Here is a 23,469-nt window from a genome sequence, read left to right as displayed (position 1 = left end):
AAAGCAGACATCTCGAGGATGTTAGTGCCTTTCTACGTATGGGAAGATGCAAGACCTTGGGCCCACTGAAATCATTCCTTTGATATGCATCTTAACTGTGTAGGGACAGTATCCAGTTTTTCTCCATCCCAAATCCCCTCAGGGTGCACAGTTGGGGTGGCTTCAGTGGCTGATAGCTTGGTGGCAGGCAACATTCTTTGTTTATTGAAATGGCAGACAACACTTTTTTTGTCCACGGAGATGACAAAGACTTAACATGGCCATGGTTAACTTACTAATAATTTTCAAAAGTGAAAGATCTGATGAGAGTTCATAGCAAGAACAGTGCAACTGAGAAGTTACAGTTGGTTGTTTCTGTGTCATGCAAAACAAAGCTAGTCCCCCCCACCCCGCAAAAAAAAGTTTTAGATAAAGTTAATCTAAGATGTTTATGCCTATTTTCAAAGAAGACTGCTGAAGCATTGATTACAAGAATAATCCTCAAGTGTATATACTTAAACTTTTGCTTCTTATTTTTCTCTGCTGCGGAGAGGGTATGTCTTTGGGTCTCTTAATGGATGGCTCGTGACTGCCACTTTGAGAAGCTGCATAAGGGGTTATGTGCCGCTGTGGAAGGCTTCTGTGTGTTCTGGAGTCACTGAAATGCTGGTGTGTGTTGTACAAGTCACAGGTGTCCACCCCCCAAGTTCTCTTGAAAGAGAAGTGACTTTGGTTTTGAAGAGGTACATACTGTTCTTCTTGAGTATTTGTATTCAGCACGAGAGAAACCCAAGTGATGTGCACACAGAGGACAAACCATTTCCCTCATCTCATTTATAGGGAAGCCACCTCATCACCCCCTTCCTACCCCTGAGGCCCAGGGCTCAGGTGAGGCACCTGATGCACGCTTGGGACCATTGCAACCCCGTCTCACAACTCAGGTAACACTCCTTTACGTAAGAAACTTATTTTTAATAACTTTTTACTGATTGCTTAAATACTTCATTTCATAACAGAAACTTCAAAATACAGTAAACACAATTTTAAAAGTTTCCAACTTTTAGCATTTCAACATAGTTACCAGTAACATATCAGTGTGTTTCCTGCTATTTTTCAAAATTACAAAGTATAATCTATATATGTTTTATTATATAGCTTTACCTACCTAGGTATTATTTTCTAAATCTTTACCAACATAATAGTTTAAAAAATGCGTCTTTTAAAAATGTCTTATATTCCGAGCAATGTTAAAATTTTTAATCTATTTATCAGCCATTTATATTTCTTCTTTTGTGGGTTATTTATGCATGTTTTTAGCTAATTTTTCTACTTTTGTGTTTGTATTTTTCTTGTTAGTTTGTAGGGGTTCTTTATGTGTTAAGGAAATTGCTCCTTCTCTGTTACACATGTTTCTCAAACTTGCCATTTGCCTTTTAATTTTTCTTTTTTTAAAAACTCCACAGATAACTTTTTTTTCATCTAATGAACCCTGTCAGTCTACTTTAAAGGTTTATTTCACTGTTTTCTGACTTAGAGGTTTTTTCTGTATTTTGAGTTTAGGTAAATATTCATCTGTTTCTCTAGTTGTTCTATTTTACTAATTGTCGTAGTACCCTGTAAGTAATTATCCTCCTTTTTCTCACTGATTTTGAATTGACATTTTTATCATGTACTAAAAATCTATACTCTTGCTTATGTTTGTGTTTAATTTTTTATTTTGAAATAACTTCAAATTTACACAAAGTTGCAAGAATAGCATGTATACCCTTCACTTAGATTAACCAATTGTTAACTTTTTGCTACATTTGCTTTATCATTCTTTCTCTTCCCTCCCTCTGCTTCCTCCACATTTTAGAGAAATAAGTAGATCTATCTAAGTTGCAGACATCAAGCCCCTGTATGTCAGAATACAAGGACACTTCCTGACATATAGCTGCAGTAAAATATAAATTATCAAAATCAGGAAACATAACATTAATGCAGTCCCAGAATTTAATACATATTCTGTGTTCAAATTTTGCCAGTCACCTCTTTTCAGCCATCCTCCTCCACCAAGCAGGCCGTCCAGGACCTGTGTGGCATCCAGCCCACACGTGTATGTGCACATGTCTCCTTCAGCCTGGACGACTTCTCAGCCCTTCTTTGTCTTTCACAACATTGGCATTTTTGAGAAGTTAGGCCCTTGCTTTGTAGGCGATGGGCCTGATGCTGCAGCATTGTTAGGTTCGGGTTCTGCATTTACTTTCTGTACAGTTCCAGTGAATTGTCTGCCCCTGAGCGGGTGCTGTCCTGCTCTGAATACCATAGCTTCGTAATATTTTAGTAAGTTACAAATACATATAACAGCTTGCCCTTGTTTCTGTTCCTTTACAAAATTTTCTTGGTTGTTCTTTCCCATTTATTCTCTGTTGGGTGGATATTGTTATTTATGTATTTATTTTTATTTTAAGTATTTTTAGACTTCTAAGATAAAAAGACTAATATAATGAAACCTGTGTGTACACCATCCAACTTAATAAGCAAAATGTTGTAAGTTAAAACCCCTTTGAGTGTTCTGCCCCCAATATCCATGGTCCTTTCAGACTTTCCCAAGTCTGGTGTTTCTCTCTCTCAGCAGATATTTGAAGAATCTGTGTAAATCACAGCCAGCTGTGTGTACATCGTTCTGTACACATGCTCTCATTCAACACTGTGTTTCTGATGTACACAGTTGACCCTTGAACATCGTGGGGGTTAGGGGCACGGACCCCCCACCAGTGGTCGAAAATCCACGTTTAACTTTACAGTCGTCCCTCTGTATCCGTGGTTCTGCATCCGTGGATTCAACCAACTATGGATCATGTAGTCCTGTACTGCATATTTATTGAAAAAACTCTGCATATAAGGGGACCCACCCCGTTCAAACACGTGTTGTTCAAGGGTCAACTGTATATATGTTGGTACATGTAGCTCTAGTTCAGGAATTGGCAAACCTTTTCTGTAAAGGACCAAATAGTGAATATTCCGGCCTGTAAGGGCCAGAGTCTCTGTTGCAACTTCTCAACTCTGCATTTGTCCTGAATGCCAGCACAGTAGATATGTAAACAGGTGGGCATGGATGTGCTCCAGTAAAAGTTTATGAACCTTGTAACTTTAATTTCATAATTTTCATGTCATGAAATATTTTTCTTCTTTTTTGATTTTTTTCAACTATTTAAAAATGTAAAAACTATTTTTAGCTCATAGGCTGTACCAAAAAATGTGGTGGGCAGGATTTGGTCTACAAGTTGTGCTTTGCCGACCCCAGGTCTAGACACAAGTTGGTGTATTTTCTTTCTATTTTGTGAATACACAAACATTTACTTATCCATTCTTCTATTGATGGGCATTTAGGGTCAGTTACCATTTCTTTGGTGTGAACATTATTACAGATGTCCTCATGTGCAGAAGTTTCTCGGGCATGGACCTAGGATCAGAATTGCTGTGTTCTAGGCTGTGTACATTTTATCTTCCTTAGATATTGTTGAATGACACTGTCAAGTTGTTATACTGGCCTATACCTTCAGACAATGCACAAAGATCCTTTACAGTGTGTCACATATAGGTATTTCAGAGGTCAACAAAATATAGTCATCTGTTTCTGTTGCTATCAAAACTTTTTTAATAAATAGGCTTCATTTTTCAGAGCAGTTTCAGATTCACAGCAAAACTAAGCAGAAAGTATAGAGAGTTCCCGTGTACCTCCTGCCCCCACACGTGCACAGCCTCCCGTGTCATCAGCAACCCCCAACAAAGTGGTTAATTTGTTAGAATCAATGAGCCTTCCCTGACACATCATCACCACAGTCCACAGTTTACATCAGGGGCCACTCTGGGCATACTTTCTACGGGTTTGGACTAGTGTATAATGGCACGTGCTCATCATTATAGCATCACGCAGAGCACTTTCACGGCCCTAAAACTCCTCTGTGCTCCACTATTCATCACCCTCAACCCCTGGCAACCACTGATCTTGTTCCTGTGTTCATGGTTTTGCCTTTTCCAGGATGTCACAGAGTTGGAATCAAACAACAAGTAGCCTTCTCAGATGGGCGTCCTGCACTTAAGGTTCCTCCATGTCTCTTCGTGGCTTGAGAGCTCATCTTTTTATTGATGAATAGTAGTCTGTCTAATAGCTGTACCAGTCTGTTTCTCTTCAACATCCCTTTAAACTTACACTTTCCTACTGTTGCTGGTCATTTCGAACAGAGTTGACTTTTGTAAAATGATTTTGTATCTATTAACTCTTCTGAACTGATTGATGCCAACACGTGTGTCAGTATTTCTCTTTGCTTTTGTGTGTTGATGGACGTAGCGTCTGGGGTAAGGACTGGACTGCTTCCTTTTCTGGCCTCACACCATTCATCTTTTCTCACCCCACTGTCCTGGGCAGGACCCCACACAGCATGGAGGAAAACTGAGTGGCTGGCACCCACACATTCGTCCTGGTTTAGAGAGAATGCGTTTCCCATTTTTTATCTTCAGGTAGTATGTTTGCTGTAGGCTTTAGTATTATGTTGAACCATACAAAATTGCCATTTTATAGGTCAATAGTGGTCAGATACCAGCAATTTCATATAATTTGACCTAATACAGACTCTTCATCAGTTTAGGTAAGTTTGTTTGTTTGGCCACACTGCGTGGCTCATGGGATCTCAGTTCCCTGACCAGGTATTGAACCCAGGCCACAGGCAGTGAAAGCACCGAATCCTAACCACTAGACCACCAGGGAACTCCTAGAGGAGTTCTTTCTCCTCCTACTTTCCTGAGTTTTACTCAGAGTAGGTGTTGAATTCTGTCTAGTGCTGCTTCTGACTCTACCCTGACAACCACGTGTGGAGACCCCATTCCTGGCTGGTTGGACGTTGACTGTCCTCCCGCCAAGTCACACTCTGAGTAGGTGTGCACGCTGGTCTTGGCTGGGGTTTAGCCTGTGTTTCTGCCTTGGGGAACATTCTTACTTTTCTGTTCTTCACAAGAGTTTCAATACAACTGGAAACTTCTGCCAGTTTGGTTATTTGATGAAATGTATCACATGTGCCTTATAGCTGTGCATGTGTGTCTGTGTGTTGTTTTAAATTACTAATGTTCAGTTTCTTTAAAGGATATGGGAGTTTTATAAAGTCTGTATACTAATCCTTATCTGTTGGATGATTTGCAAATATAGTCTCCCAGTGTGTAGTTTGTCTTTTCAGTTTATTTAAAGTAAGTTAATAGAGAGTCAGGTAAGAGATGGACGGTCTGTTATGCCATGAGCTGACACGAGTTCTAAGTTCGCTCTTAGTGACAAGCTCCATCCTGGGTGAGAGGCACAGGTGGGTGAGGGTGGGAGCAGGGGCTGGTGAGGAGGAGTGAGGCTGGGTGGGGACTGGATCAGGATGGGCGGGGGGTTGGGAGGGCACTGAGGAAAAGCATCAGATCTGGAGACATTGGGAGCCAGGATTCCCTAAAGGGTTTGAGGCCTGGGCAGCTGGATGGGCGTGGAGACTCGATGGACGGGCTTAGATTTTAGATGCCTGTTCCCCATTGCCATGCCGACATCCGGTCTGAGCTTGCACATCTAAATGTGGAGTTTGAGGGAGAAGCCGGATGGGAGTCTTCAGCAAAGGGCAGGAGTCTGAGCCACAGGACAGCACGAGGTCAGCCAGGAATGGACCTTGGGGAGAAAGAGGCCTGTGGAGGTCTGTATGCCAGACCAGGAGACACTGGCCTGAGAAACCGAGAAGGGCTGACCCTGCGAGGGGCCCAGGAACCACAGTGCTTTCAACCAACAGACCCCTCCCCTGAGAGGAGCCTGTGGAGGACGTATCTGGGGAGAAGGAAAGAACCCAGAAAGAAGAAATGAGGGATCAGTTGAGCCCCAGGCGCCATGGCTTGGGCCTCAAATGCATGGGCCTGCTGGAACCTAGTAGGCTTTGTTCCAGACCCCTCTCACATGTGTGCATGTGCACACACGCACACAGATAACTTAGAGTCCTTCCCGCTTCGCCGCTTGTGGGAAGTGGTGTTAAAGCATCGAAGGGGCTGTCTCTCTGGGCTGCTCATAACTTTCTTTTTTTTTTTTAATATATTTATTTATTTATTTGTTTTTGGCTGCTCTGGGTCTTCATTGCCGCACGCGGGCTTTCTCTGGTTGTGGCGAGCGGGGGCTGCTCTTCATTGTGGTGCGCAGGCTGCTCATCGCGGTGGCTTCTCTTGTTGCGGAGCATGGGCTCTAGGCACGTGGGCTTCAGTAGTTGTGGCTCGTGGGCTCTAGAGCACAGGCTCAGTAGTTGTGGCCCACGGGCTTAGTTGCTCCGCGACATGTGGGATCTTCCCGGCCCAGAGCTCGAACCCGTGTCCCTTGCATTGGCAGGCGGATTCTTAACCACCGTGCCACCAGGGAAGACCAATAACTTTCAAGTCATCTGCATTAATTGCTTAAACTTCTAAATGTGTGTTATTAGAAGAAATCTCTCCCAAATCGTCAAATAAATGTGCCTGTTACCTGTTGTGGTAAAACACATATATTGTCACCTAGACCTCCACTTCTTTCTAGTATATTAAATAATTTATTAAACTTTATCAATCACTTTCAAACTACAAAACTATCATGTATTCATTATATCCAGTGAAATAACTCATCTGAAAACTCAAGAAAAGAAGACTCCATGGCGCCCCCTTTTTGGTTCCTCTTTATTTCCAGTAGTAAATGGTGCTACATAGGAAGAAACAGGAAGAACATACATAAAAGAACGCCTATAGATCAAGAAGAAAAAGACGGATAACCAGTAGAAAAATAAGCAAAGGATACTATCAGAAGCCATTGAGGAAGAAACTCATTGAGTCAGTCAACAAACATGAGAAGATGGTCATTGTCACTGCCACACAGGCACTGAAAGTTAAAACAAAAATGTATGAGTGCATTACTTGGCTGAAAATTCAAAGCTTAATTAAACTTGAGCCGGAGAAGCAGCAGCAGCAGGTGGCCCTCTGTGCAGGGCTCTGCACAGTCCAGGGCTTCGGTTCTCCTCGGTGCCCCCTCCTGACTGCTTTTCCACAGGCTTCCCCGCAGAGGGAAGATGTGAGTGTTTAGGCTGCAGGGGGCCAGAGTGGCCTCAGTTGTGCACTGAAGATGTGTCACAAACAAGAGCTGCAGGGCCCCTCGTGTGCCTGGCGGGGCTCAGGGTGCCCTCTCTGGGCACCACAGGAAGGTTGTGTGACTCTCAGGTGCTTGGTTGCCCTCGAGGGCAGGGAGGTACTCAGATTGCCATGATGAGGCCTGTTAAATTCGTCCTGGCCGGTGAACCCAAGCAGGTTCCCCACTTTGGCTTGTCACAGAGCCGAGTAAGTCCCTCATATCAGAAATCTGGGGAGAGCGTTTCTCCCTAATCTTGAGGGAAAACTCAGTAAGGTACCCCATCAATGACCCACGAACACTGAATTTCTTTTATTTAAATTTCCACGACAGGACTCTAAGAATGCCAAGAAAGAATGTTTCTCCGAACGCTCAGGAAAGAGCCAAGCCCGCTTGGCACAGACAGTCTGCAGAAGGGATGCTGAGCCAGGCTGCAGAGCGGGGCCAGGGCTGGTACGCAGGATCCACCAGGGCCGGGTCTTCATGCCACATCCCAGCCCAGGAAGCACCTGGAACCGGAGCGCTTGGTGTCAGAGAGGGTGGCCGCTGCCCAGAGTGACAGGGCTTCACCTCAGGGCATTGGCCCTGGTCCCCAATCCCACCTCCCTCGCCTCCCTCGGGATTGTGTTTCATGGTTTTTTTTTGGCTGCACCACGCAGCTTGTGGAATCTTAGTTCCCCGACCAGGGATTGAACCCGATTGAACCTGGGCCCTCGGCAGTGAAAGCACAGAGTCCTAACCACTGGTTCGCCAGGGAATTCCCCGTGTTTCACGTTTAAATGTCCAGAGCCCCTCCTCGGGCTCCGTCCACTGTCTTATCACCCCAGGAGGGCAGGGAGAGAGGGTGGCTTTCAAGGATAATTCTCTTTTCTGTCTTTCACAGAGGCAACACAGAATCTCCACAGTGACTTGCAGGTCAGCTCCTCAGAAAGAAAACCAGTCCCCAAAGCCACGCCTGGCTCAAGAATTCCAGGAGGAAAATGGCCACCACACCCAAAGTTCCTCTTCACCTGCCAGCAGTTCCCTCCAGGACACATGGAAGTTACTGGACCTGGGATCCAGCCCTTCTGGCCTCGCCTCCCAGGACGACTCGCCTCCAGGTAGGTGAAGACGTACATCCCAAGGCCGTTGCCCCATCGGTCTGGGTGCTGGCCATGAGGGCAGCTGTGGTGGCCACTCGCAGGCTGACACACAGAGTGAGCACGGCGTTCTTCCTGCTATGGTTGCGGAATCTGTAAATTCTGCAGTCCTGTCCTCTGATTTGGTGCCTGAGCGTCCCCCAGGGACAGAGGGTGTCTCCCAGCCCCGCGTCCAGCTGACCACGTCACCATGTCTACCCAGAGTAGAGCCCACAGGTCACGAGGACCGTCACTCCACAAGGGTGGGGGCACTGTGGTCAGTCTGTGACTGGGGCAGGCGGGTGTTCTGTGTTCTGCTCAGCCTCACAAGGCCAGGGCAGCCCACGAAGAGCGTGTCCTCTGCCCCCGGGAAACTCGCTCACTGTGAGGTTCTCAGGAAAGTTCATTTGAAGGGCCACCTTTGGGGGAACTGCGTGAGACCAAGATGTAGTAAGCAGGGTGGGCGGAGGGGAGGCTGTTTGAAGACCGGGGTTGGGGGAATGAACTTGGAGCCCCTTCCGGATCAGCTCACAGCAAGCGCCCTCATTCTCGGCTCTCAGCCTCAATGCATGAATGCCTCCTGCTGTGCCCAATGTGCCAATGGGCATTTTAGGTTATTTCCAATCTTTTGCCGTCACAAATAACATTACAGTGAATTACCTTGTACATGCTGTAGTGCATGCATAAAAGCATAAATGTAAATTCCCAGAGGGGGTATTGTTTTGTACAAAGGTATGTGCATGTCCAGTTTGGGAAGATGTTAGTTGGGCGCCATCAGATGGTACCAGTTCACACCCACCCAGCAAAGGCTGAGAGGGCGTCTTTCCCCAGACCCTCTCCAGCAGTGTCATCGAACTATAATCTTTGCCAGTCTGTTAGGTGTCATTTTAATTCATATTTCTCCTGTTAGGAGGTTGTGCATCTTTTCATATGTTTGAGTCATTTCCGTTTCCTTTTCTTCAGTTCTCTGCCCATTTGTATATTGGGTTTATAATCTTTTTCTTATTGATTTGTATGAGCTTATTATATATAATGGAAATCAGACCTTTTCTGAGATATGAGTTGCAAATATTTTCCCACAGTTTTTCATTTGTTTTTTGACTTTGCCTATGGTGGTTTTTGTCATGCACGTGTTTTTTATTTTTATGTAATTTAATTAATATCCTTGTTTTTAATCCTTTCTGGGTTTTGTGCCATACTTGGGTTTTTTCCACTCCAAGATTGAAGATTATTCTGCCATGATGTCTTCTAATACAGTTATGGTTTCCTTTTTTCATATTTAAATCCAGGATCCATTTGGAATTTATCACTGTGTAGGTTATGAAATCGGAACCAAACTTTTTTTTAACCCCAGGTGCCAATCCAAATGTCCCCACACCAGTTTTTTTTTTTTAATATTTATTTTATTTATTTATTGGCTGCGTCAGGTCTTAGTTGCGGCATGCAGAACCTTTCGTTGGGGCGCACGGGCTCTTTGTTGAGGTGCATGGGCTTCTTTCTAGTTGTGGCACACGGGCTCCAGAAACATGGGCTCAGTAGTTGCAGCGCCTGGGCTTAGTTGCCCCGCAACACGTGGGATCTTAGTTCCCCAACCAGGGATGGAACCAGCGTCCCCTGCATCGTGTGACGGATTCTCAACCGCTGGACCACCAGGGAAGTCCCCTCCCCATACCCGTTATTGAATAACTCACATTTCCCCTCTTGTTTGAAATCCCGCTTTCACTATCATGTTAGATGTTCTGTGTGTACTTGAGTCTGGGTCTGGAGCTCTTGTTCTGTCCCTTGGTTCGGCAGTCCCCAGCCTTTCCACAGACGGGGTGCGCGGGAGTGCAGATGGCTCAGGCGGTAATGCGAGCGATGGGGAGCAGCAGATGAAGCTTTGCTGGCTCGCCCCCCGCTCACCTCCTGCTGTGCGGCCTGGTTCCCAACGGGCTGCAGATCGGTACCAGTCAGCGGCCCGGGAGTTGGGGACCTCTGCCTTGGTTTATTGGTCTTGGTCTGTCCACGTGCGGTGCTGTTTGAATTGTTACTGCTTCCTGGTCCCTTGTAATGTCTACTGACTTAGGATCTCCAATTATGCTTCTTTCTCAGAGTTTTCCTGGTAATTCTCATTTGTTTATTTATTTTTTTCCCATACAGTCTTTAGGCCCAGCCCCAAAACTCTGTTGTGGCTTTTCTCAGGATTTGTTAAACTTGGGCTCTGCCCCCGGAAGGAGCCGCAGCCTCCCAGTGGTGCGCATTCTGTCCCCTCTGGCGGCAGCATCGCCCCTGTGAGGCCTCCGAGTAGTCTCCTCAGATGCAGACTGGTGTGTTCTCCTCACACCTCCTGCTTGAGCTCATTAATCTGAGAGGCTACTGCTTCAGTACATTTTAAATTCAGGAACGTTTTGCTGTATTTTTCATCGGCTCTGTCGGAAGTTTTTGCTGAATGTTCATTGTCATTTTGCCGGTTTCCTTCCTTCCTTTTTCTCGTAGCACTTTTGTTCCTTTGTTCCCCCTCGTCTTTAAAAGAGGTGATTTTTCCTTGACCAGGTATTTGTAGGAAACTTATAAGGGAAATGAGGCCAGGGCCATTGTCCAGTCTAGCAGTTTTGTTGGTGGTTTTTAACTAAGTCTGGCCTTGACCTATCTCTGCCCGTTTCCACAAAGCCCAGCTTCTCTCCCCTCCCACCCAGGCACGCTGCCTCCAGGGGGTTCTGCTCCCACCTCCTGGCTCCTCCTGAGGCCTCCCACCGTGCCTGTCCTTCCACACACCCCTGCTCATTTCCACCGCCTTCGGCAGAACCACCGTTCTTCCCATCTGGAATTTTATCTCTAGTTTTCCTGAAAATTTTCTCTTTTTGGGGATGATTTACAGGAAGAGTAGGGGAGAAATGCTGACTCGATGATGCCTTCTTCAGGCCACACGTCCACCTTATTTCCTGATAAATGCACTTTCCTCCAGCTCTGCTTTGCTTTAGCCCCACAAACCTTGACATACGATTTTCTTTTTGTCGTTCCGTTATGCTAGTTCATGATTCAACTCATGTTACTTTTCTTCTTTAACTTAAATGGCTTTTTTTTTTAAGTTTCCAGAGTTATGAGATTTTTTTTTTCTTTTTTTAGTTGTCTTTTAGTGATTTCTAATATTTTTACATTTTGGTTGGAGAATAAGATCACCATGATGTCAGTTCTTCTGAGAGTATATTTCTGCTCCAGCTACAGTTACTGATGTGCCTGCTTCTGCCGGTGGCGCCTGCTCGTCTCCTGTAGAAAGCGCCCTCGTGCTTTTCGTTTCCCTGAGTCTGAAAGCCTGTGTTTCTGTTTAGTGTCTCCTATGTTTCCAGTACCATGCTCCTATATCAGTGCTGTCCTCCAACAGCATATTGTATTTTGTACTTAGGTGCTTTTAAAAGTTTTTATTTCCTCCAGTCTCATTGGGTAGATCACATTTCCATTGCCTTCTGCCTGTTTTTAAGTTACAGTCTCTATTTTTATTCTTCCTCAATTATTAAGACCCTGCTTATTTTCATTTTACCCATCCATTTCTTAAACTTATCAATCTCTGTATTCTTCTGATTTTTCCATTGGTATCAATTAAAGTGTTAGCTGTTGGGCAAGGGGTGATTGTCTTTTAGACAAAAGTAAATTTGACTAAGTCCTTTATAATTTATCCTATTTGTTTTCCAAATCTCTCATAGTAGCCTCTTAGATATATTTTTCTTCTTCCAAGATAATTTTAAAAGCGAATTTTTATATGGGAAACTTTTTGAGGCCTATATGTGAGAGAGTATTTTTATTTTTGTCTCACATTTAAATACACTTCAGTTGAGTGTAAAACCCCAGGCTTACATTTCTCTTAATGTAGCAGGCTAGGTACCGACACTTTCACTGAAAACAGCTAAAACTGCTGAATAAAAAGTAAAAACACACTTATGGGGCATCAATAAACAGCTCGAAGGTAAAGAATTCTCAAGCAAAGGCTGAGAGAAGGAGCAGCCTGAAGCTGCCTTTGACCAAGAGCTTCGTCAGCCTGGGTGGGCTTGAAATCTGGTGTCATCGCCTCTTGGGCTTCGGAAAACAGGTGACACTGACAAAACCCAGGGCCCACCCAGGGCAGGAGTGTGATGGTACAACACCTCCCCCTCAAAGCTGGAACTCCAAAGGACCACAGCCTCCGTGTGCAAGTGGACCAGATAGACACCCCACCGGCAGCAGGGGCCAGGGCTGTGAGGACTGAGGATGTGGCCTGGTACTGCGTGGCAGTGGGAGGATTGTTACGTACTTGTAATTTGCCACCAAAAGTCAGCCCTCATGGTTTAGCCCCAGTTAAAACCCCTGGGTGTCTGAGAACTTTCATATCGAGTGATTCTGAGCTGGTGGCATCCCCAAGAACTAGCAACAGCAAGTGCGGGTCACTTCAGGGGGAAATCACCTTTGTTCCAGGCCATAGCAAATTTGCACAGATCAGATTTCCATGAAAAATAAGATCCCACACACAAGGAGCAAGGCACCAGGAATGAGGCCAGCAGAAATAGACCCGGGAGATCAGGGTATAAGTAACTGTGTTTCATAAAGAAGTAAAAAACCAGCAAGAAAATACATTCAAGAAACAAGGAAGGGCTTCCCTGGTGGCGCAGTGGTTGAGAATCTGCCTGCCAATGCAGGGGACACGGGTTTGAGCCCTGGTCTGGGACGATCCCACATGCCGCGGAGCAACTGGGCCCGTGAGACACAACTACTGAGCCTGCGTGTCTGGAGCTTGTGCTCTGCAACAGGAGAGGCCGCGATAGTGAGAGGCCCGCACACCGCAATGAAGAGTGGCCCCCGCTCACCGCAACTAGAGAAAGCCCTCGCACAGAATCGAAGACCCAACACAGCTAAAAATAAATAAATAAATAAATTTATTTATTTATTTAAAAAAAAAGAAAAAGAAGAAACAAGGAAATATAAAGAAAGACCAAGCAGACTTAAGAAAGAACCAAATAGAGGTTTAAGAAATGAAAAATTGTAATTACTGAAATTAAAAACTCAGTATACTGCAGAATTCATGGAATGGCATTATATATGAATAAATTACCCAGACACACACAGATTTTTTAAAAAGAAGTAGAAAAGAAAGAAAGAAAAACAGGTCAGGAGCCTGGAGAATAGAGCAGGAAGGTCTGACCCGTGTTGGTCAGAGCCTCAGCAGGAAAGAGAATATGGGTAGGGGCCACATTTGAAGAGACAGGACTGAAATTTTATGACAAGATACTAATTCTCAACCCCAGGAAGCCTAGCGAATCCTAATCCAAGTAATTAAAAAGAAACTCACACCTGGATGTGTCCTAACAAAGCCCAGGAGCAGCAGAGGTAATGAGATTATTTTGAAAGCTGTCAGAGGGAGTAGACAAGTTACCCTCGAAGAGGCGCGGCCTGACAGATGGCCAACTTCTCACCAGCAGCAACAGGAGCCCAAGACAGGGAGACAGTATCTGTCTGAACTGAGGGAAAACAGCTGTCACCCTAAAATCCCACTAAAGAGGGCAAAACAAAGACTTTTCAGACAATAAAAACTGAGCAACTGTGCCCCACCCGTCCCTCACTAAAAAAAAATTCCAGAGTAGGCGTCCGCAAACTTTTCTGTGAAGGGCCGAATAGTGAGTATTTTCGGCTTTGTGGCCCAATGGTCTCTCTTGCAACTACTCATCTCTGCCTGCAGCTCAAAAGCAGCCGCAGACAATGTGTAAGTGATCAGTGTGGCTGTGCACCAGTAAAACTTTATTGACAAACACAGGCCGTAGTGATGCTGTTTCTCAAGCTGAGTATACAGGTTTTTGTTTTATTCTTTGTTTTATTTTTTAACAATTCTTTAAACGATACATGTATGTTATATGTGCTTGATGTAGTTTGGGTATCTTTTATAATGAAAAGTTTTTAGAGGGAGGGAGTGGTCAACTGGGTGGAATGCTGCAAAGAGGTCAGGGAAGGTCAGGGCAGAAAAGCGCTCTGCGTCACTATGGCCTTCTGCTTGTCTCAGTGGAGTGGTGGACTTGTCATCCAGCCTTCCCAGTTAAAGGGGCTGGAGAAGAACGGGTGGACAGCTTAGTCAAGATGTCTTGCTCTGAAAAGCAGCAGTTAAAAGAGTGACTGGGGGCTTCCCTGGTGATGCAGTGGTTAAGAATCCACCTGCCAACGCAGGGGACACAGGTTCGAGCCCTGGTCTGGGAAGATCCCACATGCTGTGGAGCAACTAAGCCCATGCACCACAGCTACTGAGCCTGCGCTCTAGAGCCTGAGAGCCACAACTACTGAACCCGTGTGCCACAACTACTGAAGCCCACTCACCTAGAGCCCGTGCTCCTCAACAAGAGAAGCCACCGCAATGAGAAGCCCGCGCATTGCAACGAAGAGTAGCCCCTGCTCACCACAACTAGAGAAAGCCCATGCGCAGCAATGAAGACATAATGATAGCCAAAAATAAACAAACAAGTAAATAAACAAATAAATAAATTTACATTTAAAATACTTTTTTAAAAAAGAGCGATATTGGAGGAAGTTGTGGAAGTGCAGCCTGTCTATATGCAGGTTGGGAAGATGGGCGAGATGTGATGCTTGTGGCTGGGGAGGAGGGCAAACCCAGGATAGAAGGGGGTGAGGGGACTCAAGGGGCTGGGATTTGATAGCACAGGCCAGAGGCAGGGAGGTGATGGGCAGCCAGAACTGGGAGCTTACTGGCCACACCTGACAAGCAAGCTGCCACAGCCTCACAGGCACCGGCAGAAGACACGGAGGACTCGTCACTCACAGCACACAGCAGGCAGCCAAGGGTCTCCTCAACGCCTGTCCCACAGGCCAGGGCAGGAGTCTCAGCTGAGTGACCCCAGACGGGCAGAACCCAAATCTTTCATAGTGGGCTGCAGGCATATCTGCCCTTTGCCCCCGAGGGAGTCGTGCTGTCTTCTTCTGAGGCTGTTGGCCATGCAAACACCCAGGCAGGAGAGTCAGGAGCAGAAGCCTTCAGTGGCCTGAGGAGAACTGTCCCAACAGCAGGTCTGGTGGTGGGAAAACAGGTGCCGGTCGGTTCCCTTTATTTCCTCCTTTCAAGTATGAGGCAAAGCCACGGACTCTGAGAGGAGGAGGTGGAGGAAGAGGTAGAAAGAGAAGTGTGAAACGGTCGTCTGGTATGTGAGGAAGCAGGGACAAGTATGGGTGGATGGTGCCATCAGCCATGCAGGTCCCCATGGATAGCAGGGCCTGGATCAGAGCGAGAACAGCCCACTGGTGGCTGGAGGTGGAAGTGGGGACCGTGCTGGGGGGGGAGGGAAGGGTCACTGCAAACACTGCCCCCAGCAGTGGAATTGGCTTGGGGGGGGAAGGTGGGGGTGGTGTGTATTAGTTTAAATGCTTTTGACTACAAGTCACAGCACAGCCTGATGAAAGTAACATACGGGAGTTTCCCAACCTTTATCTCATCATGGCACCCATAGAAAATCACACATGGTCACTGAATGAGGAGGAGAGAGCCAAGGTGGCCAGCATCATGGTAGCCTTCCCGACACACAGTGTGCATGCACAGCAGCAGGACACGCTGACCAAGAACTTGCACATCAAGGCCGAGGTAAATGAGCTTACGGCTAGCTCCTCTGGGACTCTTTCCTCCTAAGGTTCCAAGATGGCTGCAGCAGCTCCAAGCATCACGTCAGAAGGCCAGAGATGGAAGGCATACTTCTCTCCTCCTGCTTTGGTTTCTTTTCATTGGAAAGGGAAATGTTTCCCCAGAGCTCCCGGACTCCCTTTTCTATCTCACTGGCTGCCAGGGTCACATGGCATCCCTTGACCAGTCACTGGGAGATTGTGTTAGACCCTGAGAACCTGCTGCCTGGAACTAAACGGTATTGGGGTTCCTTGGCAAGAAAGCTGGGGAAGGGCTGTGCTGTGGGTGGGCCTGCAGCAGGGTCTATGCAGGGGAAGGTGGTGAGACACCCATACAGAGGGGCTGAAGCTGCTACCTCTCAGCAGCACTTTGCAGTAAAAAAGTAGGAATGATACATCGCTGCCTAGGCTTTTGGTTCGCCCCGTGAAAGATTTGGTTGGGAAGAAAGGTTGAAATTAATGCAGTTTAGTTTTAAGTTCCCACAAAGCTTCTTTATGCTCTCCTTTATCTTGAATATTTGAGCATGCATAACTGAACTACCTGTCTGATATTTCTACTTTGTGTAAGAGTACTTTTTAAAACTTTATTGGTGACTTAAATGATAACCACAACTCTGGTTAAGACGTAAGCATGTTAGTATTTATGATAAAGGATTGCGTGGGCATCAGTCAGCAGTCAAGCAGTCTGGAAGCTCCATTCTGGAAGGTGGGATGTCTTATCCTCTGCATTTTTTTTACATTTTCGGCGCATTTTGAGTAGCAAACTGTGAGACCTAGCAGTCATGAACTGAGTTAAAAGTGATAACGAGAGAGTTTAACAATTTGTGGCATCTGCGTTAATAACATGAATAACTACGTGGTATTTCTCAGGATGGAGGGAGGTTTTCCTGCTGAAAGGCCACACTCCTCATGGTTTTGAGGTGGGGCCAGAGCCGCCCCTCCCACCTCTGCCCTGACCCCACCACCACCTGTCCCTGCCCCTCCTACTCATACCCCGCCCCTCCTACCTTTGCCCCGCCCCTCCCTGACGTCCTCCCCCATCCTCCCACGCGCACAGAGCTGCCGCTTTGCCGGCCTGACCGAGTCCTGCTGCAACCTGGTCTTAAGGCAGGGCCGCAGCCTGACACCCTCGGCCCCGCGGCACCCCAGATCCCAGGGCCACTATAGCCCCCTCCTCCATCCTCTTGGATCTGTGGTTTGCGGGGTGTGGCCTCTCCATGCCCAGCCTCCTCTCACCCTAATTCTTGCTGCATCCGGACAGTACCCGGTCCCTCTTCTCCCCTCCCCTCCCCCCTCCCCTCCCCCCCCCCCCCCCCGTTTCCTGGCAGCAGTGGCTCAAGGACTCCGACCCCGTCTCCCCTCCTCCCCAGACACGTGCAGCCCAGCTCCCTCCACCTGTGGACTGTGGACGCACCCCCACCCCCACCCCCACCCCATACCTGCAGACCCCTGTGCACGTATGGGCACCCTCTACCTTCCTCTCCCTAGCACCTGCCTGTTCCTTGAATCCCTCCCTTGCCAAAGTTCACCCCCTACCTGGCTTCCTTCCCCCTTAGCACTAGCCTCCAGACCACGTGCTGTTTTTCTCATTTATCTTGATTCTGTTCTGTCTGCTGGAAGAATGTAGGGGTGGGGGCATCTTCCTTGATCCTTGACCCCTGGCCAGCACAGACAGGTACACAATAGGTGCTCAATCAGGATGTGCAGGAAGATAACTGGGAAGAATGGGAGCCCAGCAAGGCCTTGGGTCCGCAGCTCAAGGATCTAGAGGCTCAGGAAGCGCATGTGATTAGAGAAACTACTAAGCGTTGTCTAAAAAGTATAAGATTTGAAAGACAGACTCTTCCTGGATGGAGTATTAAATATTATAAAGACAGCTGTTTTCTTCAAATTGAAGTAACCAGTTAGTGTAATTCTAACAAAATATGGACAGAGTTTCTCTTGAAGCTAAAATAAGTGGATTTTCAAGTTCTAGAGCAATAAAATGCATGGGGAAGGGGGAGTAGCAAGACCCAGCCTCATGGCTGGGTGGCAGGCGCAGAGCAGAAGCCCTTCCCCAGCAGAGCCTGCAAATCAGAGCCCAGACACGGCAAGGTGGGGACACAGCATGCTTCCATCCTCACTGCCCGCATCCAGACCACACACTAAAACTCAGCCCAGGCACAGTTAAATGCCTTAAAATCAAACCTAAAAATATGCACAATTGGAACTACTTACCAGTGACTAGAAGGTTATAACCTTAGATGTGACTTAAAAATCACAGATTTCTAAGGTATTCTTTCTTAACCTCAAAAATAACCCAACTAGAAAGATATTCTGAAGCAACATGACAAAGGTCAGTCATATATAAATAACTCATCCAGGTTGACCAAATGTACAGGGGTGGAAACACTCAGCCAGGGCAGTACCAAAAATTATGAGTGTTTGACCTGCCAGCAAAGCAGCCCTTGGAGAGCTGATCCTGGGCCTAGAGGGGGCGGCCCAGCCGCTTGGCCTTCTTGGAGGGCATTTATTGGTGAATCTGCCCCAGGGGTGGTTGGAGTCATCAGCCTCCCTAGTGTCCGTGCTGCGTGTGCAGGCGGCCCAGGTTGGCACGACATGGCGCGTCCATTGGAGCAGAGGCGCTCCAGACCTCGTCCAGCATGAGTGACACTTCCTTGTGGCTAAGAAATAAACAGCGCAGAGGGTTTTCAGTGAAAGTCTTTTCCCCCGTCTCCGCTCCCCTGCCCACCTGGCCACCTGTCCCCTGCTCTCCTCCGGACACGCTCTGCGCTCCATGGCTACGGAAGCATGTATTTAAATGTGTGTGCGTTTCCTCTTCCTGCTGTGTAAAGTGCTGTCTGCGGTGTTTCTCCATTTTGGTGGACACAGAGCTCACAGATCTTTTCAGTAGTTCAGTGGTCCTCTGCGTAAGTGCTTCCTTTCACCTGTCTCACATTCACGGACACTCAGGTCGCTTGTAGTTTGCAGTACTTCAGCAAGTCTGCTGGTGTGGGTGGTTGCTTGTGGGAGTGTGTGGTCAGGTGAGTGTTTAGGAGTGAAATCACTGGGTCAAAGGTGTGAGTGGTCTGAGCTCTGGGAGGTGTTACCAAATCACCCTCAAAGAGTTGGTGCAATTCATGTTCATGGCCACAGGGTGTAAAGCATCTTTCCTCACTCCAATACTGGTGGATTTTTATCAAGCATTTTCTTTTTTTTGCCAATCTGATAGGTGAAAATATGGGTTTTAATTTGCAGTTTTTAAATGATGGGTAAGATTGGCCATTTTATGTGTGGTTTGTATGTCGTTCAGGTTTGTACCCTTTTTTAAGGTGACTATGAAAGGTAGCAACAGAAGAAAATGCATATTCGCTGTGGTCTTGAAGTCAGGACACAGAGGGTAGAAAAGTGCTCTAGAAGGGGCTGTGGCCCCTGCTCTGGGAAGAGGGCTGGGCGTGGGAGGCGGGGAGGGGCTGGACATGACTTTTACAAATAAATGCAGCCTGAATGGGTTTTTTAAAAGAGAAGAGTCCATCTAGAAGCTAGTATTTGTTGAGTGCCCACCTGTGCTAAGGCAGCCACTCCCACAGTAAACCAATGCCATCCAGCCACTGGGTCCCGTTTTCAAAAGAGGATGCCTCACCGCCCAAGGCTGGAGTTCTCAAGTCCCAACCCTCATTCCACCCCCTGGAGTCCCAGAGGGGAGAGGCCTGACCTCATCCTCAGGACAGAAGGTCAGGAGGGGCCAAGGTTGTCCCTGGGGTCACACAGATAATGGGCAGAAGCTCCTGAGGAATGCGAGCACTCCTTCAGAAAGAGAGGCACCCGGCTGGCCCTGCCCTGGGGGCCGGACACACCTTCCCCCATTTCAGCGTTCTGAGCACGGCCCAGCACCCCTGTGGCCTGGCTGGTGCTGGGGCTGGCATGGAGCGAGGTCCCTAGGTTTCTGCTGTGGGGTCTGAGAAGGCCCTGAGCAGTCCGGCCGTGCACCCTGCTTTCTCCTGGGTGGAGACTCTTCCCCTGGGTGCTCCCCACCCACTGAGGATGAAGGAGTGAAAGGGGATAAAGTTTTTAAAGGGTACAATGTTAGTGTTGAGGTTTTTTTCTTTAAATTTTTATTCTTCTGAAAATCATATTAGTTTCTCCTGAAATTAAAAATTTTTCCTTTAACGAGGGTTGCGTAAGATTTTAAGATGGAGCATGCATGAGCCTGTTAACTGGTTGCTAATCCAAAGTTATTTTTAAGCCCTTTGTAGTGAGAACATTTCTATGCAGATCTCACTGTAGGGATGACACCTAAATCATAGTTGCCAGGCTGTTCTGAGGATCCAGGAAGCCAACAAACAACCACTTCCTGTTCTCAGCCCAGTGTTTGCTCACATAGTGCCCGGTATCACCATTAGCCCGGATCTCACTCTGCCCGCCACAGTGGATTCCTCTCCCAGCAGCTCCTGGAGGCTGGGGCTCGACATACAGATGAAGAGACCCAGGCCCAGAGATGCTAGGCTGCTTGCCCAAGGTCACACAGCCCCCAGTTCATGGATCAGGATCAGAATCCAAGCTGTCCGACTCTAGCCCATGAGCCTACCTGGCTGAGAAGGGTCCCAGACACCAGTGCCCCGGCACCAGGCAGCAGGTGGCTGAGTGAAGGCGGCAGAGCCGTGCGCAGGGCAGTGCTCGGTGGAGGCGGGTGGCGGCCCGGCCATCTGGCCTGTCCGGCAGAGGCAGTTGATGACTCCACTCCATGGCTGCCCTTCCATGGCAGTGTGGGTCCAACAAGCCAGATCTTCCAGTTTTTTAAGATGATAGAAATCTTGTTTTTTATATAGAATGTTTCAGTTTTTGAATATTGGCAACTAATTTAAAAATCAAAGTAGGGCCAAATTGCAGCTCAGTCTGTGAGCTACAGACCCCTGGGAGCCAGATCCAGCCATGCCTAGTGGTACGTGGTCTGTGTGGCCTCCAGCCCCAGGGGACTTCCTCCAGCAAAGCCCCTTCCCAGACCGGGAATAAAATGACTGCCAAGTAAACTGAGATTCTCCTATTCTGAGAGTCACACATGATTGACTGCAGAGCAAACGCGCCAAGTCCCCCAGTCTCGTCTTCGTGGTTAGTGGGCCATTCTGCACGGTGTCACCAGCCTATGAATAGGGCTAAGTGGGCCCCCAGGACACCAGCTCACCCTGGTCTTGTGTGTTTTTGAGTGGAGACTGTTCCGGACCTTCCCTGAAGGATGCTTGGACTCAGAAACAGCATTTGGGGCCTTTCTCTGAAGGCAGATTGTGATTCAGCCACGGCTCTGCCGGCCCAGCTGTGCTCTGAGGACATAGAAACATACTCTGAACACAGGACCTTAGAGTCACCTAGTCTGCACGCCCTCAAGACCAGGAGTATCACCATCTGGCCTCCCGACACGTGCTTTGTGTTTCTCAGTAAACCTAGAGGCTAAGCACAGGAGAGCAGATTCAGACGCCCCAGCGCTGCGTTGAGTGAAAGATGGAAGGAGCAGCTGCTTGTGGTTGGACTTGTGATAAGAAAAGGTGAAATCTCACCTCAGAGAACAGTCTGTGATTCCAGGGTAAACACACCTGGAATATTACATTCTCTTCTCCCCATCTGTGGTCCTCATACCTGTGTGCAAACCAAAGAATTCTCCTTGGGTCTGAGACTCTGTCCTAGAAGGTGGGCACCAGGCTCCTGGTGCATCACAGTGAGATGGCAGACCCAGCTCGGAGACTGGCAAGCCTGACCCATGGGGAGGGAGGCCAGCATGAGCCTGGGGAGGGGCCGTCCTCCACACCAGACACGTGTGAGGGTGGAACACGAGCCATCAGAAAGGCTCAGCCCACACTCTCAGCAGCCACTGTCACAGCGGCCTCATGGGGTGGATGGTAATGGGAACTGCCCAAGGGAGCACAGCCAGAGGCTCACTGAGCAACATGACCAGAACTGTTCCAGGATCTGGGGGGACGAAGTGGTCCTGCCCTGTTTTGCCAGCATCACGTTTGTCCTTTTGGCTCTGCCCATTACTACTCTCAAGATGGGACTGAATGAGAGCCAGGTTCACCAGTGTGCACCCCCTGTCAGTATCCTCTGTAACTGCAGCCAAAGAAATCTGAGAACCAGTGTTCTGGTCAAAGGAGGGAGCAGTGCAGTATCTTGAATTAGGTGAGCAACTCCAGCTTCCTGCCTTTACTGATTATTATAACCTGAGACTTTTTAGGAAGTACAGAGTATCCTGTAAACTTTTTGAGAAACAGATAGTCAAATAGATCTTTGTTAGCTCTTTTCTTGAAGTTGTTATGATGAAACAACTTTTCCTGCCACTTAGGAAAAAACTTGTGTTGAAATAACTTTTAAAACACAGTAAATACTTTAAGATATAGCCAAATCAGCTTATACTTTAGTGATGTTTATTCTGGGGCCACAGTATGACCAGCAGTCACTCCTGCTTCTGGCCAGGCTAAGGACTAGACATTAACATCCCTCCATAAACAAAATATATGAAACAACTGTTTTCAGACATTGGAAAATAAGTAGCACAGGAGTGTGCTTCTTGAAAGAAGGAAAACAAATGAGGCACCTTTCGGGTTCCCCTGGCTTTCTGCTGCAGGCACAGGGAGGGGAACACCGGGCAGGGTTCAGTGCCTTCCTGGGTGGAGGAAACAGGAATTGGAGTTTGGGGAGCCAGAGGGGCTGGAAGTTGCAGGGAAGAGTCCAGAGACGCGCGGGGAGGGATATGCAGAAGAGAGTTCCAGAAGTCTGAATAGGGGTTGTCTTGAGTCCTTACTGTGTACTAGCCCATAGATGTACAGAATAAAACTCCACAAATCCAGGCAAAGGAAAGACAGCTTATAAGCGCAACCATTTCCAGAGCTCTCTTGGGGTGGGTAGATATTCAAGCTCCAGCCTTCATTCAGTGGAGACCCAGAGAAGTTACACCTTGGTCGTAGAGCTAACTGTCTCTGAAGTGCAGGCCCATCTAGACTTACCCTAGAAAAGCTTAAAAACAATCTTTGAAATGACCAAATGAGGAACCTAACTGCCTACAAAACAAAGCCCAACACTCTAAAAAAAAAAAGTCGAAATTTCAACACAATACTTAAAATGTCCAACAGCCAGTTAAAAATTATGAGACTTTTGAAGAAACAGGAAAATGTGATCCAAAGCCAAGAGGAAAACCATTCAATAGAAAGAGGTCCAGAAATGACAGAAATGAGGAAACAAGCAAAGACATTAAAAGGACTGTTACGACTATTTTCAGGTATTTAAAGGAAAATACGTACATAATGAGAAGAACTGAAAATATAAAAAAGAACCAAACAAAACTTCCAGATGAAAAATACAATATTTTATAAAGAAAATACAGTGGATGGAATTAACAGTAGAATAGAGATGGCAGAAGAAAAAACAGGGAACTTGAAGACATAACAATAGAATCGACCCAAAATGACACACAGAAAGAAAACATGGGGGATAGAAAACAGCCCCAGCAACCTGGAAGATAGCATGCATTAGGCTTAACAGAGAGGAGAGAAAGATGGGCAGAAAAAGTGTTTGAAGAAATAATGGCTATTTTTTTCTAAATTTGATGAAAACTCTTAACTCACAGATCTGAGAAGTTTGTCTACCCCAAGCATC

General features: G+C 47.1%; 1 protein-coding gene across 7 annotated transcripts in view; it reads left to right on the top strand.

Annotated features, from left to right (window-relative positions):
* The window catches only part of CCDC57 (coiled-coil domain containing 57), a 113,539-nt gene that overhangs the window by 73,728 nt on the left and 16,342 nt on the right, over positions 1-23,469 (top strand). For 4 of the 7 annotated variants that reach the window (XM_059907705.1, XM_059907702.1, XM_059907703.1 and 1 more), the window contains 3 exons: positions 820-920; positions 7,448-7,567; positions 7,998-8,214. In XM_059907705.1, coding sequence (XP_059763688.1) covers positions 820-920; positions 7,448-7,567; positions 7,998-8,214 — 438 coding nt within the window. Of the gene's footprint in view, positions 1-819; positions 921-7,447; positions 7,568-7,997; positions 8,215-23,469 lie in introns of those variants that run through there. The other 3 variants (XM_059907707.1, XM_059907706.1, XM_059907709.1) reach the window with 3 other exon arrangements.

Source organism: Balaenoptera ricei, chromosome 20 (assembly GCF_028023285.1).
Source record: "Balaenoptera ricei isolate mBalRic1 chromosome 20, mBalRic1.hap2, whole genome shotgun sequence".
Taxonomy (NCBI): domain Eukaryota; kingdom Metazoa; phylum Chordata; class Mammalia; order Artiodactyla; family Balaenopteridae; genus Balaenoptera; species Balaenoptera ricei.
Note: the sequence above shows the minus strand (reverse complement) of the source record. Positions and strands in the feature narration are given on the sequence as shown.